The following is a 17,102-nucleotide window of genomic DNA, read 5'->3' as shown; positions in this document are numbered from 1 at the left end:
TGGGCAAGATGAACACAGAACAATCCAGCATGGAGCAGGACATAAAGATGATAGGGCAAAAACTTGGCCAGCTGAGCTGCCACCTGTTCCCCCAGGAGGGAGTTGAATGCCCACCCCCTCCTCAGGGACTCTTCCACAGCTGCTGCCGCCAGCGCTTCCCAGGGGACAGAGCAGCATTGGTGCTCCGGGCTACAGGTCCCGCATCTGTGTGAGGCCCCTGCGAGCGTGCCGGCCACCCAGCACCGGGACTGGTCCCAAAGAGGCCGTGGCAGGGCCTGTGGAAGGCCCCGGTGCCCTTCCTGCTCTGCTGCGTTGGCAGCCATGGGGGCTCATTCTGCTGCCCTGAGCAGGCAGAGCAGAGCAGCAGCTGCTTCTTGTTTGGGCCATTACTAAAGTTCCTGCTGGGCTGTGTCTTCAACACTTGGGACAAGGTCTTGCCTGCAAGCTGGGGCAGTTTGGGTGGGGTGGGGGTGTCCCCAGGGCACGTGGAGGTGTGTCCTGGGGCTCTCTGTGACACAGTGCACTGTGGTCACCATGGGATGGAACGGGACAGAGTGCGCAAGGGTGACCCTTTGTGACATGTCATGCCATAGGTGCTGGTGACGCCGCGGCCACACCACAGTGCTCGGTGCACGCTGTGGAAGAGAGCAGTGCTGTAAGGAGCCCCCACACAGCCACATTGTTCCTTGCTTTTCCAAGTGTTCTCTGTGGAGGTCACCTTGAGGCCAGACTGTGGGGCTCAGTGACCCATAGCCTTCCCAAGGTTTCTCTGCTGCAGGTGCCCTGAAGGGCAGTCTGTCGGACTTGCTGACCCAGAGCCTTTACAGGATGTTTCCTGTCACTGTGGCAGGAGGCCTTCAGGCCAGACTGCAGGACTTAGTGTCCTGTAGCCATTCCAAGCCTTCTCTGTTGTAGCTTTCTTCAAGGCACAGCTGCAGCCCTTGCTGCCCTGCAGCTTTTCCAAGGCGTCTGTCCTGCAACTTGCCCTAAATCCCAACCTAGACATGGCAGAGAGACCTCCCACCCCACCCAAGAAGGTGGAAAATTGCCCTTGTGGTGCCGCACTCCAGCGACGTGCTGACTTGGAGCAGCTCCAGCTGCTGCAGCAGAGTGAGTCAAAGAGCTGGGACACAGGGCTGGCCTGCAGCCAGCTTCACCCTGCCCCATGCCATCCCTTCCCTGTGGACATGCCCATGGATAGGACAGAAGAGGGGCTGGAGCTGGCCCCGCTGGTAGCCTGGGGCATCCTGGCGCTGTCCCTGCCTGGGGAGATTGCAGGGCTGGGCTGTGTTCTCTGGCCTCGCCTGCAGCTCTTCAGCTCTGGCATTCCTTGCTCTTTGCCAGATGCAGCCAAGGACCCGACACAAGGGCTAGATCCTGCCCGTAGCTGCTGGCACTCTGTAGGCCAGGTACTGAGAGCCATCCCCTCCTTCTCAGCCGAGCATCACCATTGGAGCACTCCATGGATCGTGCCTCTCTTCCCTATTGTTCCTTCTTTTGCAGAAGTTTACAAACCTCACTTGGTGTCGAGAGATGATCACCATGTTCACCAAGGATGCAGCAGAGCCTGGCCCCACAGCCCCTCAGAGCATACCTCCTGCTCCCAGCCTGGATCAGTTTGGGGAGAGAGTAGTCTCCAGTCCAAGTCAAGTAAGCAGCCTGTGGCCAGGGCTGGGTATCTCCAGGAGTGGCGTGGCGCCTCAAGCCTTTGGGGCCCGGCCCAATGTGGTGGGAAGGGGAAGCGCTTCTCAGGGCAAGCTGGGCAAGTTGCTGCTCTGGCAGCTCTCCAAGTCTCCCCGTGCCTTCTGCAGGTGCCAGGCTTTGTTAGGAACATGCACCAGAGGCTGGCGTCCAATGAGCCTCCAGACGACTGGCTGTTCATGGACATCCTGCGGCTGACTGAGGCACACCCCACCGATGTGGCAGTGACCCTGCTGCGCTGTGCCCCATCATGTGACAGGTACAGGACCTGCCTGCTTGAGGGCTCAGGCCTAACCCTGTGCAGCCAGTCCAATGGGCTCTGCTAGACAGGCAGAGAGTTACAGGAGCCACTGGAGCCTCCATTTCCCAGCCCTGGCTTGTCAGCCCATAGGCCTCCTGACATGCTCCCTCCCTACCCCTCTGTCACCTGGGCCCTTGTGGCTGCCCAGGCCACAGTGTCCTGGCTGAGTCCCCCATGACACACAGCTCTGGTCCTGCAGAGGTGCTGCAATCATATGGAAGACCATAGCCTCATCAGGAACAACAACAGAAAAGGTGCTACCAATCCTGCTCTGTGTGATGGACGGCTGGCCAATGCAAAAAATGTACACCTCTGATGGGGACAATAAGGATGTATTTGCCCTGGCTGTGAGTTTCCATAACTGGCCTTTGCTTGTATGCAGGTTGCTTCTCCAGTGCCTCTCCATCCTTTCCCTCACTGCAATGTATCTGCCTGCCTCAGGCACTGGGCTGACACCTGGCTTAGGGGCAGGGTTCAGGGGTGCCAGGCCGGCTGTTCCCCCTGTGTCTCCCCTGGCCTCTCCCTTGTATGCTCAGGCCTTGCCACTTGATACTCAGTGCTGTCTCTAGATGGTTTATCCTTTGCAGGCAACCAGGGTGATTTGGGAGATTCTCCGCCTGCCGTGGTGCCCAGAGCCATTTGTGGAATATTCCCCCCATCTCCTTGTGGCTCTGCTGTGCCAAGTTTTCACCAGTACAGAGCAGGTGTCAGAGGAAGTAAATACTTTCTGGAAGAAATGTCAGGAGGAAAATGGCATTGCCGCCAGCCCCAACAGGTGCTCCATCCCAGTCCTCCTGTCACTCCCGCGTCCCCAGGGCTGAAGCCCGAGGTCCCAGCATAACCCGGTCTTTGCTCTGCACACAGCTTTGTAGTGAGCACTGTGAAGGCATTGTTGCACCATCTGCGATGTCTGAATTTACTGATGGCACTGGAACGCAAGTGTGCCTGGGACACGCTGCTCTGTGCTGGCACCCACCACTATGCAGTGGGTCTGCTGGCCAGGTGAGACCTCGTTCTGCCCACCGCCCCTCTCCTTTGTGCCCGCAACGCCCCACACAGTCCCCCGTGGTCATGGGCGGCAGGGCCTTGTCACCAAGGGAGGGATGAGCAGAATGGAAAAGGCCGGCAGAGGAGGTGTGCAGGAACAGCCGCCTCCCAAAGCGCCCCCGGGGTGCTCAGGAGCAGATCAGAGCTCTGTGAGTCTGCCCTGGGAGAGGTTTGCCCGCCCGGCCCAGGAGCAATGGTGCCTTTTTCTCCCTGCCAGGGAGATGCGCCGTGTCTGCCAACCTTTCTGCTCCTGCATTGCACTGCGCCTGGTCTGCCGGCTCAGCAGGGAGGAATCACACTGGGAACTGGCTGCCCTGGCGTTCCTGGTGGAGGTGAGCCCCATGGCCAGCGCTGCCTGGCCGCGCTGCCTCCCACCCCTCTGCCCTCTGGTAGCTGCAGCTGCCTGGGACACTGCCTGTGCCCTTTGCTGCTGCCTTGGCTGGGCCCTGTGCACTTCTGAGCTCCTGCCAGCTGGGCACCTCTGTGCCTGCTCTGTGCCTTTCAGGTCCTGGATGGCCTGGACTTGAATGAGTGGGGTAACAGCATCCTGGAGATCTTGACCAGGCACTTGCTGAGCGAGTCCGTGGAGATGCGTCGACTGGCGCTCAAAGGCCTCATGGTGCTCAGCAGAGACCCCTCAATGGTGAGAAGGAGGCAGCAGCTGAAGCTGTGCTGGCAGCGTGGGGCTGGGGCAAGCAGCCCCTTGGGCTTGGCTGGGCTGTGGCAGCTGCTCCCAGCTCTCCAGCGTGGCTGTTGTGCTGCCTGAGTGCTTTGGGACAGGCCTTCGGCCTCTAGACTCCATGGCAGGTGGGTGGGGTTGCACTGCTGGAGCAGTGCTGGTGGTGAAGCTTTTCATGGATTCACAACACAGCCTTGTGCTCCACATAGGCCAAAAAAATGTGCAGCCTGTCGGGACCCCTCATGGATCTCCTGAGGAATGAAGACATAGAGGTGGTCAAGATGAGTCTGTCTGTGTTCACAAATATACTGCTCAACAAGGATATCCTAACATCCTGCCCCACAGCCCCGAAACTGGCTGACGCGCTCCGGCCCCTCTTTGACAGCGTAAGGCTCTGTGCCCCCAGCCATGGCCCCTGGGTGCTGCCCAGAAGTGTGGTGCCCTGTGGCCTTTTGGGCCTGTGCACAGGGGGGCCTGGAGAATCCAGTGCTGAGTTTTTTCCTTTCCAACAGGACAACAGTCATGTGCAGTGGCTCTCCATTGGCCTCTACAAAGATGTGATGGAATCAGTAGTGGAAAAGGGAAAAAAGGCCCTGAAGATTCATGTGAGCGAGAGCCTGCTCCCTCTCTTTTTCCACTGCTACGATGAGAACCGGCGTGTGGCACAGGTGAGGCCTCCTGGCTGTCCCCATGGGAGGGGGCTCAGCTGTCTCCCCACCCCTGGCACCTGACGGGCTCCAGCCTCCTCCTGGCCTTGGCACAGAGATGCGGGTCCTGTGCCCTGGGCTGCGGTGCCATCTCTGGGTCTCTGCTGCTCTGCAGGCCTCTCGGGAAACGCTGCTGACTGCAGTCAAGTTCCTGAAGAGAAGGGATCTCAAACAGCTGCTGAAGATGGACGACCCGTGGATCTTTGCCGAGCACGTGGTAAGGAGAGGCTGGAATCCCCAGCCCGATGCCTGGAGAAGTCGCCTGCCCACGGCGCCCAGTCTGTGGGGCTGGCAGCTGTGGCCCCTGCCCAGTGTCGCGGGCGGGGGCACCAGCCTGCGCCCCACACGCCGCTCCCTTCCCTGGGCCGTGTGGGCTCTTCTCCAGGCCCCTCTGGCCCCAAGGCTGGTGCAGACCAGCCGGGCCTCAGGGCTCTGTGGAAGGGCGAGGGCGTAGGGAGCGCCCGGCCCATGGGCAGGGCCCGCATCGACCCTTTCTCTCCGCGCCCTGCCGCTCTCTGCAGCTGGCAGAGGACAGGTGCCGAGCGGCCGAGCACCTGCGCCTGGCCCTGCCGTACCTGCAGAGCCCACAGGAGCCCCTGCGAGAGGCGGCCGTCAGGTCCATTGGTGAGCCACCAAGCCGGCTCTTGCTCCCTCCCTTCCCCATGGCCTCAGGATCCGGGCCAGGGGTCGTGACAGGCTCTGTGTTCCTAGGGATTGCCGGGATGCTCATGAGAGGACAGCGGGAGGAACTGCAGCTCATCTGTGAGGGTGAGTGAGGCCAGCGGGGTGTCAGTAGGAGCTGCCAGGGGAAGCTGCAATCCCTGCCCCAGCTGCAGCGGGCTCCTCTCCTTGTGCGCACGAGGGGCTGCATCAGGAGAGCACGGAGCCTTTTTAGAGATGTGTCATTATGGCCAGCACCTTCTAGCTGATCCTTGTTGTGTCCTGCTTCCTTCAGGCCATGGCAAGAGCTGAGTGGGCCGGTCCTTTCAGGGGCTTTCCTCACTCTGACCGTGGCTCTGTTTGTTTCAGCCCTTCAAGCCCTTCGCACAGATGAGAGCCCCTCCAACACAAACCTGATCGTTCAAGTCATGTTGGATGAAAGAGCTACATCACTAAGTTCATCTTCTGGATCGAGACAACCAGGACAGCAGCAGATCCCATGCAGGAGGAGACAACCCGGAGATGAGAGGAAAGCAGCTGAAGCTCCAGGCCCAGCTGATGCTGGGCAAGCCTGAGCTTGCCTTCCCTCTTTACTTGTCCCTCTCTGCGGCCCTCAGAACCTGCTTGTTCCCTTCTCCCCAGCTTTGCCATTAATAAACATTTCAGCTTCTTCACCTCATTTGTATCTTTGTGGAGCTGAAGTGGATCAAAACCTGAGCCCTGGAGCACACAGGCCCCGTCCTGCCGTTCTTTTCTGTGCTGCGTTTTGTGCAGAGAGAAGCAAAGCACATCAGGCTGGAAAGGGCCCTGCCCTGAAGGTCTGGTTTCACAGCATTGTGAAAGACCTAAGGGTCTTGCTGAGCACACTGAAGGTCAGCAGTAGGACGAAGAGCCTGGATTTTAGAAGAGTCAACTTCAGTATTTCCTGAATCCAGCTGTGAGGGATTCCATGGCAAGCATCCACTGGGGGCAAAGGAGCTTGGAATGCTGGAAGTTATTCAAGAATAGATTCCTTGAAAGCACAGCAGTGGTCCTTCCCTACAAAGGGAGAGGAAGAGGGCAGAACCAGAGACCACCCTGATTTACAGTGAGCTTTAGGTGTACTAAAAAGGAAGCAAATGAAGCAGCAGTACAGGGGCTTACACACGACTATCCTGCTGTACGGAGCGCTCTCTGGCACTGCTGGGATCCTGGGTGCAGTTCTGTTCCCCACAACTGAGGGATTACAGCTCCTGCCTCGTACACAGTTAGGAACCCAAGGAAGTGAGACCAGAGGGAGGAGACCCTTCCAGTCTCTCTTGGGCATGGCTGCAAAACAGCTGCTGCTTCTTCCTCTTCCTATGTTTGGGGTTTGCTGATCCCAGAGCCAGGTTGTGCTCTATTTTCAAAAGACTGTTCAGAACAGGCATGAAAAGTGCTCTGTGCACAGTGGAGAGTCCTGGAAGGTGCTTGCAAGAGCATCTAACCCAAATCTACCCTTTTGCAGTTTAAATATGCGGCTTTCTCCAGCAAGAAAGAGCTCCTCTGGCTCTGCCAGTGCCTGTTCTGCTGCCTTTGGGCTACCTAATGTTGGGATAAGGAACTTGCACTAATTCCAGAGTCTGCAGTGACAACAAAGATGCTGAATTTGAGACTGGTAAGTTGCTATGGTGACTATATAAGGCTAAGCTGGAGTCCTAAAACTCCTTTGCTGCTGTGATGTTTGCTCAGCAGTTGAGAACTTGAGGACAATTGTAGTTTTGCTCTCAGCTTTGAGAATCACAGAATCCCCCAGCAGTTTGTGTTGCAAAGTATTTTAAAGATCCTGTAGTTCCAGTTGCCTGGCTGTGGGCAGGGACACCTTCCATTACGATTGGACTAATCCATCTTTACCTTCCCTCCTCTGGATTTTGATCTAATGTGAATATATCAGCTGATTAGATTTTGTAGCTCAAAGAAATAAAACAGGACTTTCCCAATATCCCATCTAAAGCCACTCTCTGGAAGTGGGAAGCCATTCTCTCTGTCCCTCCAGGCTCTTTCCCAAAGTTCTTTCCAGCTCTCTTGGAGCCCCTTTAGGCACTGGAAAGGGGCTCTAAGGGCTCCCTGGAGCCTTCTTCAGGCTGAACATTCCCAGTTCTCCCAGCCTATCAGTGAAATGCTCCAGTTCTTGGACCACTTCCTGCTCCTTGCTGGCCTCCTCTGGCCTTCCTTGAGATCCTCTGCATCCATCCCAAAGCCACCAGAGCTTGCACAGACAGAAGCTGCCCTCAGCTGCCTTAAGGGAAGAGCACACACAATCCTTCTGCAGCTGGAAACAGGGAGTTGGGGAAGAGCAGCCTGACCTCTCAGCGCTGCTAGAAAACTTTTCAGCTGAGGAAGGAGTTTTGTTGCACTGGAGACAGCAGCTTCCCCTTTGGCTTTAAACACAACCAAAGGCACAGTCATTGATTAGAGGCTGAATAAAATGATGTATTGCAGTCCTGCCCACCTCTCCCTCAGGGAACTGACAGGCTGCTGGCTTCAGACAGCTTTTCTTAATGAGACAGAATTTTTTCACAATCATGCCATCAGAGAACAAACAGGGGTAAAGCACTTTTATTTACACTTACTCAGTTTGTAAAACCATGTGTACACTGCCATCATTTAAAGTGCAAGCTACATGTCTTCTGAATAAACTGAAGGCATACCAGGTGCTATGTAAGATAAAATACTGCCACCAGTAGTTATACAACTAACTACAAATGCCAGTAGCATAGTTCAAACCCTGACCAGCTTAGTGTGTTACTTCCTCATGTATATTACCAGCCAAAAACATATTCCATTGCTTTAGATACAAGACTTTCATCTTTCCTAGGAGTTTGTCTGTCAGAAACCACCTAGAAGGCAGGGAGAAAAACAAAAAGAGAAAATACAGAGCATTAGTCAACATGTAGTTAATAGTTTTTACACTAAGCATTTTTTTCTTCTTCTCCTAAGTGCTACTATATTTTGACAAAATATGTTTCAAATCTCTTCAAAACAACCCCTTAATCCCTGGAAAAGTACCAAGTCATTAATTGAGTATTGTTTTATTATTATTTTAGAGACTGAACAGACTGAGCTTGTACTGGAACCACATCATTAAAGAACTGACAGCAAAAGGTAAAGGTCACATTGAAGCTAATGTCTGCACAGCCTCATAGAGGTAAGGGGAGACAACACAAAAACACATGTTTCTGTTTCCCTTAAAATACCTGATAGTCACTAGTGGAAGCCTTATATGCTGTTGCCAGAGGTCTCATGGTAGAAATCCTTGCACTGTAATTTGCAGGTTGTGTTGGTGTGCCAGCAGATTTTGTAGGTGGAGTGAAAATCGAAGACATTGAGGATGTAGAGCTTCTTTCAGAGTTTTCCATCACACTCTTAAATAGAGGGTTAATATAATGTAAACAAATTCTGAAAAGCAGTATTCCAACTTTTATCATCTAAAATTATCTACTATTTGAATTTTTTTGATAGAACATAGTTGGATCCCCAAAGATAAAAGGTGAGTCAGTACAGAACATACAGGTACAAATGACCACCAAGCATTTTCCTCACTGCAATCATTTACATGTTGAATGATGACACTGCAAAGTAGTGCAAGGTTGGAATCTGTTCTTTGTCTGTACTGAGTGTCAGTCAAGTTTAAACAATGTAGAGACTAAAATAGAAAAGGAAATGCAATCAAACTTCAAGGCTCCATTTTTATGGAGCTCATGTTTAGAAAGGAACGCATGTAGAATGGAAGAGGTAGGAGGTGACTTGATGGGAACCACAAGTTCCACAACAAACCAGAGAAAACAAGATGGTAAATAACAACCAGCCTGGGGACATGTGATTTGGTGCATTTAGACTCAGTGGAGCATAGGATTCAACCAGCCTAAAGACAGCAGAAATTCAGCAGCACGTTTGGTAGAAGAGCACTTTGCAAAAGAAACAATAGGACTGGTGCACATGGTGGGTGTGCAGCTGGCTCTGCTTAGCACAAGGGGAACCCATGGAACTGACTAATCCTTTTAAATCAGAAGCCTAAGTGCTGATGTCAAATCCATCATATCTAGTTTTCAGTTGCAGGAAAGTCTTACCAAAACCAATCCTTCAATGGATTAGTCTCCTGAAATCTTTTGCCTCCAAAAATACAAATGAATGACTATGGGTTTATTTATTGGTATAAGAAAGTGAATATTATCCACAAAAAACATAATGAGAATTCAGAAGTAATGAAGATCAGATGCCTGGCAATTATGTCTTAGATCATTACTCCTAGAGCTTCAGCTTACAGGCAATTCATTCATGGATACAAAGTGTAAAAGACGATATCATGGATATCAAAGAGTAAAAGGCATGGACAGACCTCCAGCAGAAGCCCACAGAGAAAAGGGCCATAGAAGTACTTGTTTCTGAATTTTATTGAGTCTAAGAAATGTTTCAGTCTGCTAAAACTTCAGTAATTGCAAGTTCAGTTTCTAAGGCTGCCTTCTCAGAATAGTTTACATTAGAAAGCTTACATTACTCTTTAGTATCATATATCCTTAAAGGAGACCAAAAAAAATAATCTGTGCAGAATGACTGAGGAATGACTGTTATTTTCTTAAGCTAATGTACAGTACCCAGTGCAAAGGGCTGCACTTGTTAAAGGTCAGGATATTGCCAATACCTAGACATTAATAACTCATGTTAATATTAAGACTACAAGACAGCCGTGTCTACCCCCAGCTACTACTTACAAGAGAGTGACATATTTTTATAGGGGCAGGTGGGAGGACACGATTGGGATTTCCTCGCTAACAAATTTTCAATCCAAAGTACTAAGATAAATTCAAGAGCCAGAAGCACATAGTCACATAAAAAATAGAGAGATACAATTAGGAGCAGCCACAGTCTTAATCTGCCATTAGGTATCTACTGCAGGCCCTAAATTCCAGTCAGGAAACTTATGTGAGTTGTGTTTTATAGTATGGTTTCACTTCCTCATCTCATACAGCAATATAATTGTGTGCATTGTAACTTCCCAAGAGCACAGAGAGTGCTCATCATGGTCTTTCTTAGCAGGAAATGTGGGCATGTATTTAAGAAAAAACTTATGTGAATGTGTAACAGACTATATCTATATAGATGAACTATCTACAGTTTGCAATTCCAAAAGAAAAAAAATTAAACACATCAGGGAAAATAAAAAGCAAGGCCAAAAGCAGAGTGCCTTTGAACTAAAAGCAACTATTAACTTACTTTTTCTATACAAGGCTTGACACCAATCATGATAGATTCACCAAAAACTTTTCCATCTTTGCTTAAGGCTTTCCGGGCTTGAAGCTTAGACTGATAACGAATATGCATCCAGTTTCCTGTGTTGGACATCTGAATGAGATCAAGTGAAAATTGTGAAATGTAGTTTTTTAAATGCTTAATTCACAATGTTTTCTGACATAAGTGTCAAACTAAGACATACCACATGCTTTAATATGTTTCCATACTGAGCAAACTGTAGTAGAATATAGGAAGCTGATGCTTGAGGAAATCTGAAAGACAGAAAAAAGTACTCATAAAATTGAGTGGTTTAAGAATTCCGGTGTTAAGATACAACCCTATGAAGCATTTACAGAAATGCAGAAGAGAGCACTGTAATATCAGAAGCAGTGACTTGAGAAATACCACCTTCTAGGCACTTTAGCACACACACCCCAACAGCAGAATGCTGCCTTTCTAACTAGAAAAAATAATGTGTAGCTCAATTTAAGATGGCTAACTGAAATGTATGTGTTTGCTTGCTTTAACCATAGCTGTACTTGCAGCACATACCAATGCCAGACAACATCAATGCCCCCAAGTATTTTTCTCGTATGCTCTAAAGACTTTACCCAGGTTTTTCCAATACTTTGGAAATCAACTTACCCAAATACAGTTACCCATGTGTCATCGAGTTGATCTTCTGAAGTAAGGGAATCACCTTGAGTATAAAAAGGATCCAGCTGAGCAGGAGATAGAGTTGTCTTCTTAGGCTGCCCAATACTTGCAGGGCTGAACATGCTTGAAGAAGCTGTTCAATTGAAATGATATTGCTGAACAGATTTCTTTTGCAAGACAGAGGTTTATTAGAAAAGAATACATTCAGTGTCAAGCATTTCACTTGGATGTGGAAGAGTTTGATGGGGATTTACTCACAGACAGAACAAGTAAGTCAATCCTAACTTCACATCTGCAAACACACTAGGAAGTTTTTATGGCTAGCAACCTAGCGTTCTCTTCGACTTCAAAACACCAATAGCTTCATACAGTTGCCAAATAGGAACAGGCCAACACAATAAAGCTTAGCAAGAAACCACCAGTTCATACACAAGATATCAAACCTTGTGAAGATGGAAGGCAATCCATCAATCTCAGCTTCTTCACTCAATTACAACCACCTCTGTGCTCAGTTCAACACCACATTTGGAACAGGGAACAAGAAAAGCTGCTTGAAACTCAGTCTCAGAAGAAATAATTATTTCCTACTCATACCCACACACCTTTTGAAAAGCTAACAAATACACCACCTCTTCATCAACTAGCAAGGAACTGATGTAGCTTGAACAGTGATGCTTTTTCTGTATTAAAAAAAGCAGTAAGAAAAGAGAACAGAAATTTTGACAGGACATCTACCTGCTCCTGGAGTTGATGGCAGAATTCCAGTGGATGGGCTCTGTAATAAAGTAAAGCTGCCCTGTATTAACATAGAGAAAGGAACAAATTATTCTTATAGGTATACTGCTCAGATCAAGTGATTTAAACATTCAGGTAATAATATTAATTGCCTTAAGTTATTCTTAATTTTTTAGAGAACAGATATTTGCATGTATATTTAACAAAAGATTACCAAGAGCTATTAATGAAAAGTTATTTGACAGCATATTTGACATATGCTTTGTGAAACAAAGTAGCTTTAAGTATCAATAATCAGAAACCTTCTTAGAATAGTTCAATGCACTACTGCTGCACTGTAATAATTCACACATTCATATGCATCCTGATGGGAAGGATATTAGCATCCTAATTTTATCAGCGTTTTCACTGCCTAAAGGGTTCAGAAATCATGGGAACATAACCTTCCCTTCTATGGAGACTATTACTAGACTTACTTTCCTGCTCAACTATTTAGTGCATAGAAGGAAAGAATACTTTGAGTTTTAGATGGTAGCACTTGTTTTTTGTTTTTTTTTTTAACATACGATTTCAACACTCAAAACAATTTTAGTCTACTTTTAGCCTGAGTTATGGCATTTCTTAGATTCAAGATCAAACAGCCTGGAGATACCTGTAGACCTAGCAACATAGGTTCTCATAGATGCTCAACATTTTTTGAAATTTAACATCCAGTCCTTGAAGACGCTCTGTGAAGGATTCTGTCCTTCACAGAGAACCTCAGCTTTCAGAATAAACTTTTCAGAAGGCAACACTCAATACAAAGACTGCTCATTCAGTTTAAAGTGTTCTCCTTGCATCAGAAGAGTTCAGTGAAAAAGGACCTTAGTAATGCTTCATTAGTTAGTTAAGCAGCAGAGATTATAATAAAATTTAGCTCATAGAAAGTTCAGTGTTTCTCCTTCAAAATTAACCCCAACTGTTTGATTAGATACTTTATTCAGAAAAAAATTCCTTCTGTTTCCATAAGTGCCTCTATTGCCTTCTAAAAGGTAATCACAGAAACCCAGAATTATTAAGGTTGGAAAAGATCTCAGATCGAGTCCAACCATTAACCTAACACTCCCATCTTGACCCCTAAACTGTGTCCCCAAGTGCTACTTGCACACATTTTTGAACACTTTCAAAGATGGCAATTCTAATACTTCCCTAAGTGGCCTGTTCCAATGCCTGACCACCCTTTCAGTGAAGAAATGTTTCCTGATATCCATTCTAAACTTCTTTTGGTGCAACCTGAGGCCATTTTCTCTTGTCCTATTACTTGTTACCTGGGAGAAGAGACCAGCCTCTACCTTGCTACAAGCTCCTTTCAGGTTGTGGAATGGTCCTTCTGGCAATCAGCAGCCCAATAAACTTACAAGAAAATGAAAAGCTGATAAACAAAGCTGAATTTGAGAACATAACTGACTTGCATAACTGAGGATCACTTGCATTTTTCATTTGCTGCTGAACTGAAAATTGGCAGTAACAGGAAACTGCTTCATGACCACAGCTCTTGTTCGAACAGGAACAGGTACACCAAACAACCCATACTAAGCAACAGCATGATCTCTAGGCTCAACACTCATTTTGCTACAACAGTTTCTACAGCTAAGTTAGAGAATTCACTGAGGCAGTAAGCTGCCTCACATCTTCTGCTAAGAACAGGCCAGTGCTGAAGACACTTACTGTTCTTCTTAAGGACGGAGGTGCTGATCCAAGCCCAGGACTAGATAACTCATCATAGATGCTTCTAACAGGTGGAGCACCACCTTTATCCTTATGTGAAGGGACTACTGGTTGTGGGGGAGACCCTCCTGCAATTCAAAGGAACAAAAGAAGAGCATGAGAAAACTTGTCATTTTGCTTTGGTGCTACTTGTTCTTGAAACTTCAATAATACATTCAGCCATGCTCTCATGTTGATTGTTGTTGAGACTTGATGGTTTCACTGGAGGTTTGCAGATCCATCTGTCCTACCAAACTGTTCAGGTTTGAATGTTCTAGGTAGGAACATCACAGATGTCTCACACAGCATCCTGTTTATAATACAGAAGTATTATTGGTAATAATACAGAAGTATTATTTAGAACTTTAAGACCTCTTATTAACCCATTATATTCACTGTTTACATGTTCTTTCTCTGAAGTCCTGAGCATGGCTGTATCTTTCAATTTTAAGCCAAGCTAGAAATCTATTTTAATTGTTTGAGAGACTAACTTGCCTATAGTACAGACACAAAAGCAAGAATTTTAAAAACTGAGATATATAAAAATTGAGATTTATAAAAATTGAACCATACCAAAATGCACAGAGACATTGCACATTACTGTCACATTCCCACTGTCCAAATTCCTTGGCTTCTTATCTAATTTCATATAAAATAAAAGTGTAAGCTCTTGAGAGCAAGGACTAGCTTGTATATAGACAGGATGAAGTTAAACCAGCTGCCCTCCCATTTTGTAAACTTGGGGACTTCCAGTATAACAGGGAAGTAAACTTCTTGAAAGAACTTGACCTATCTTAACCCTTTGTGTGGATTTACCCCAGGGGGAAAAAAAAGTAGTTTGCATCAAGTTTTCATTTGCAAAATGTTTGGAAACCAAGCTTTTCCAATCTTAAATTCTGAGCCTCAAGGCTCTACTCTGAACTATTGAACACATACAAGAACTGCTACTGTTACATGGAATAATGTGCATTATGTAAAGCACTCTCCCATCAAGGTTTGCAGTTTAAGTGATGTACTTGATCACTTCCTTTGGGAAGTTTGTGTTAGTATCTTACTAGCTCCTCTCTTGCTAAAATTGATACTCTGAGGCTATAAAAAACCCTTTAAAAAACCATTTGGTGAAATTCACATGATTACTTTCAATTTCATAAATATTTTCCTAAGAGGTTTGTTCCCAGATGTGTAGGGGCAGGCAGATAAGAGCAAGAAGCAGACGACCAGCAAACCTCCAACTACGGAACATTTTAATTTGGAAGGGACCTGGAAAGATCATTGAGTCCAATCCGGCCTGACATTCAAAGAAGAGAATATTTTATTAAGAGAAATTCTTGCAGTACTTTAATCCTCAATTTTTCCTTCAAAATGACTAGCATATTAGCACTATCAGATGTTAAATTATGCCAACTGATTTAGTACAAAAGCCAAGATCACCCATGGCATGTCAACTACTCATTGATTCTTCTCAGAGAAGAAAATAGATGTACAATACTAACATGGGTAAGAACCTCTCCTAGTCTGATTAATTAGGTGGTTGAAGAGAAATGAGCATCTACAGCTAGGAAAAGTCACTACTCCAGCCCAATGACAGCAGACATCAAGAGTTTAGCAACAATCACTAGATACTAATTAAGAAGTTGATTTTCAGTTTTTCTCCCTCCAGTTTTTTTAAGTTTGAAAATCTGTTAAGTGGCCTTTTAGAATTCAAAGAAATAGAAAAATTTCTGCAAAGAAATCAGCAGTTTGCACAAGCTGTATTTCGTTTGCCAGCAGGTATCTCTGTTTTCAACATCAATGTAAGTGCAACTGACTTGTAAAGAGTTGTGTAAATTGATTCTGTATTAGGAGAGGTTTATTACCTTCCCTGTAAAACAAAATTTTCCTGATACCAAAACTGTCACATTTAAAACATTTATTATAATTGAATACACTGAGTTCACCACTTACTCAATCAGTGGAGTTTGCTTACAGAAAGAACTAAAACTATAAGGATTCAAGTCTGCAGCAGTCATGCAGAACAATGAAACAAACCAATTTTTTGCTTTCAGGACAATTTTCCAACATTCAACAAATTCTGACCTGCAAGCAGTGGAGACCTTGTTTCCATGACACCGATTGAAGGGCCGTATAAAGCACGTGGCTGCGGAGTCACTGGTGCAGGTAAGTCACCCATCAAAAACCCAGGGAGGAACTGAGCACTAGTTCCTTGTTTTGGAGATGTCGGGGAGCCAAGAGTCATTGGTTCAGCTCCTGAAAACAAAATTTTAAAATATGAAAAAGAAAAGTGAAAGAGAAAGACAAAGGCAGTTTTTTCCATTGTGGGCTCTATGAAAGAAACATAACACAAGATCCAGGAAGTGATTAAGATCACAGAATCCCAGAACTGTTAGGGTTGGAAAGGACCTCTGGAGACCATCTACTCCAAACCCGGTGCCAAGGGAGGGTCACCCAGAGCAGGTACACAGAAACGTGAGTTTGGAATGTCTCCAGAAAGGAGACTCCACAGCCTCCCTGGGCAGCCTGTTCCAGGGCTCGGCTACAAGAAGTTCCTCCTCACGCTGAGACAGAACTTCTTGTTTTGGTTTATGGCCCTTACTCCTCTCTCTGTCGCTGGGCATCACCGAAAGGAGCGTGGCACCATCCTCTTGGCACCCGCCTCGGAGGTATTCACTTGTATTGATGAGACCAAAGGCGGTTTCATCATTCATTTTACAGCTAAGCCGAGTTTATCACAATGTTGTATTTTTCGCAATTTCAAGTGGCGACCGATCGATCTAACCCCGCTCTCCTTTCGCATCACCCCATCGCGAACCGCCCCTTCCCGGCGCCGTCTCCCACCCCGGCCCAGCAGCATCCACACCCCCGCCCAGCGCAGGGGCTCGGCCCCGGCCCCACAACCCTCACAGGGGCGCAGGCAGCGCCCGGGAACCCGCGGGGCGCCCCCGGCCGGGCCGGGCCGGGCAGCGCAGCCCCTGAAGGGCGCCCGGCGGAGCCGGAGCGCGGCGCGGGCCGGGGGAGCCGCGGGCCCGGGGAGCCGCGGGCCCAGGTCACCTGCGGGCGGCAGCTCCATGGCGAAGGCGGCCATGTCGGCCAGGAGGGCGGGAATGCGGCGGCGGCGGTGGCTCCGCCGGGCGCTTTCAAACCGCACGGAGCTTCCTGCCGTCGTCACTTCCGACCCTCCCCATCACATGGTGGGACAAAGCGGGGCGGGCACAGCCCCGTCATGGGGTGAGGGTGTCGGGGCCCAGCATCGGCTTGTGCCGGCCGGTCCCCTCAGGGCTCCCTGGCAAACGGTCCCTCAGGGAGGGACGGGTTGCGAACGGAGCTGAGGGAATCGCGGTCGCTGTTACCAAGGGCTGGTCCTGGGCTGCTCCCGCCGGCTGGGAACTCGGAACGGCCTCCCTACCCTGTCTTCCCCAGGGAAAGGGTGTCGGTCAGTGCCCGGGCTGCCGGCGGCCGCCGGGACAAGGCAATGAGCTGCTCCCCCGCGGATACGGGGGTCAGTGACCACGGACAGCCATGGTTGCCTGATCCCCGCATTAACGTTTAGCATAGAATCATGGAATGGGTTGGCTTGGAAGGGATCTTAAAGCTCATCCAGCTCCACCCGCTGCCATGGGTA

General features: G+C 48.3%; 2 protein-coding genes across 2 annotated transcripts; one reads left to right on the top strand and one right to left on the bottom strand.

Annotated features, from left to right (window-relative positions):
• The first annotated feature begins 1,004 nt into the window (after positions 1 to 1,004).
• LOC136558911 (maestro heat-like repeat-containing protein family member 6) lies at positions 1,005 to 5,670 on the top strand. Its single transcript, XM_066553686.1, has 14 exons — positions 1,005 to 1,409; positions 1,504 to 1,650; positions 1,812 to 1,960; positions 2,202 to 2,349; positions 2,590 to 2,777; positions 2,867 to 3,004; positions 3,267 to 3,381; positions 3,555 to 3,692; positions 3,938 to 4,114; positions 4,241 to 4,396; positions 4,551 to 4,652; positions 4,957 to 5,059; positions 5,147 to 5,203; positions 5,465 to 5,670. Exons 1-14 carry the CDS (start codon positions 1,005 to 1,007, stop codon positions 5,668 to 5,670), a joined length of 2,229 nt encoding a protein of 742 aa, XP_066409783.1.
• Positions 5,671 to 7,656: 1,986 nt separating this feature from the next.
• NUP35 (nucleoporin 35) lies at positions 7,657 to 16,631 on the bottom strand. The gene is made up of 9 exons (XM_066553411.1): positions 16,532 to 16,631; positions 15,560 to 15,730; positions 13,445 to 13,572; positions 11,738 to 11,798; positions 10,991 to 11,135; positions 10,548 to 10,617; positions 10,328 to 10,456; positions 8,311 to 8,478; positions 7,657 to 7,953 (listed from the first exon to the last, which is right to left on the bottom strand). The coding sequence occupies exons 1-9, from the start codon at positions 16,563 to 16,565 to the stop codon at positions 7,876 to 7,878; spliced, it is 984 nt and encodes a 327-aa protein (XP_066409508.1). The 5' UTR covers positions 16,566 to 16,631; the 3' UTR covers positions 7,657 to 7,875.
• Between the last annotated feature and the right edge of the window lie 471 nt (positions 16,632 to 17,102).

The sequence above is a fragment of the Molothrus aeneus genome, chromosome 7, assembly GCF_037042795.1.
Source record: "Molothrus aeneus isolate 106 chromosome 7, BPBGC_Maene_1.0, whole genome shotgun sequence".
Classification (NCBI taxonomy): Eukaryota; Metazoa; Chordata; class Aves; order Passeriformes; family Icteridae; genus Molothrus; species Molothrus aeneus.
The sequence above is the reverse complement of the archived record's forward strand: the minus strand, read 5'-3'. Positions and strand labels throughout refer to the sequence as shown.

Coding starts and splice junctions, on each gene's coding strand:
- LOC136558911 (XM_066553686.1), top strand. CDS start 1,005: ATGGCAGAGAGACCTCCCACCCCACCCAAGAAGGTGGAAAATTGCCCT. Junction 2,778..2,866: donor ATTGCCGCCAGCCCCAACAG/GTGCTCCATCCC, acceptor CTCTGCACACAG/CTTTGTAGTGAGCACTGTGA. Junction 5,060..5,146: donor GGCGGCCGTCAGGTCCATTG/GTGAGCCACCAA, acceptor CTGTGTTCCTAG/GGATTGCCGGGATGCTCATG.
- NUP35 (XM_066553411.1), bottom strand. CDS start 16,565: ATGGCCGCCTTCGCCATGGAGCTGCCGCCCGCAG. Junction 11,799..13,444: donor CTCCGTCCTTAAGAAGAACA/GTAAGTGTCTTC, acceptor ATGTTAATACAG/GGCAGCTTTACTTTATTACA. Junction 11,136..11,737: donor GCCATCAACTCCAGGAGCAG/GTAGATGTCCTG, acceptor TCAATTGAACAG/CTTCTTCAAGCATGTTCAGC.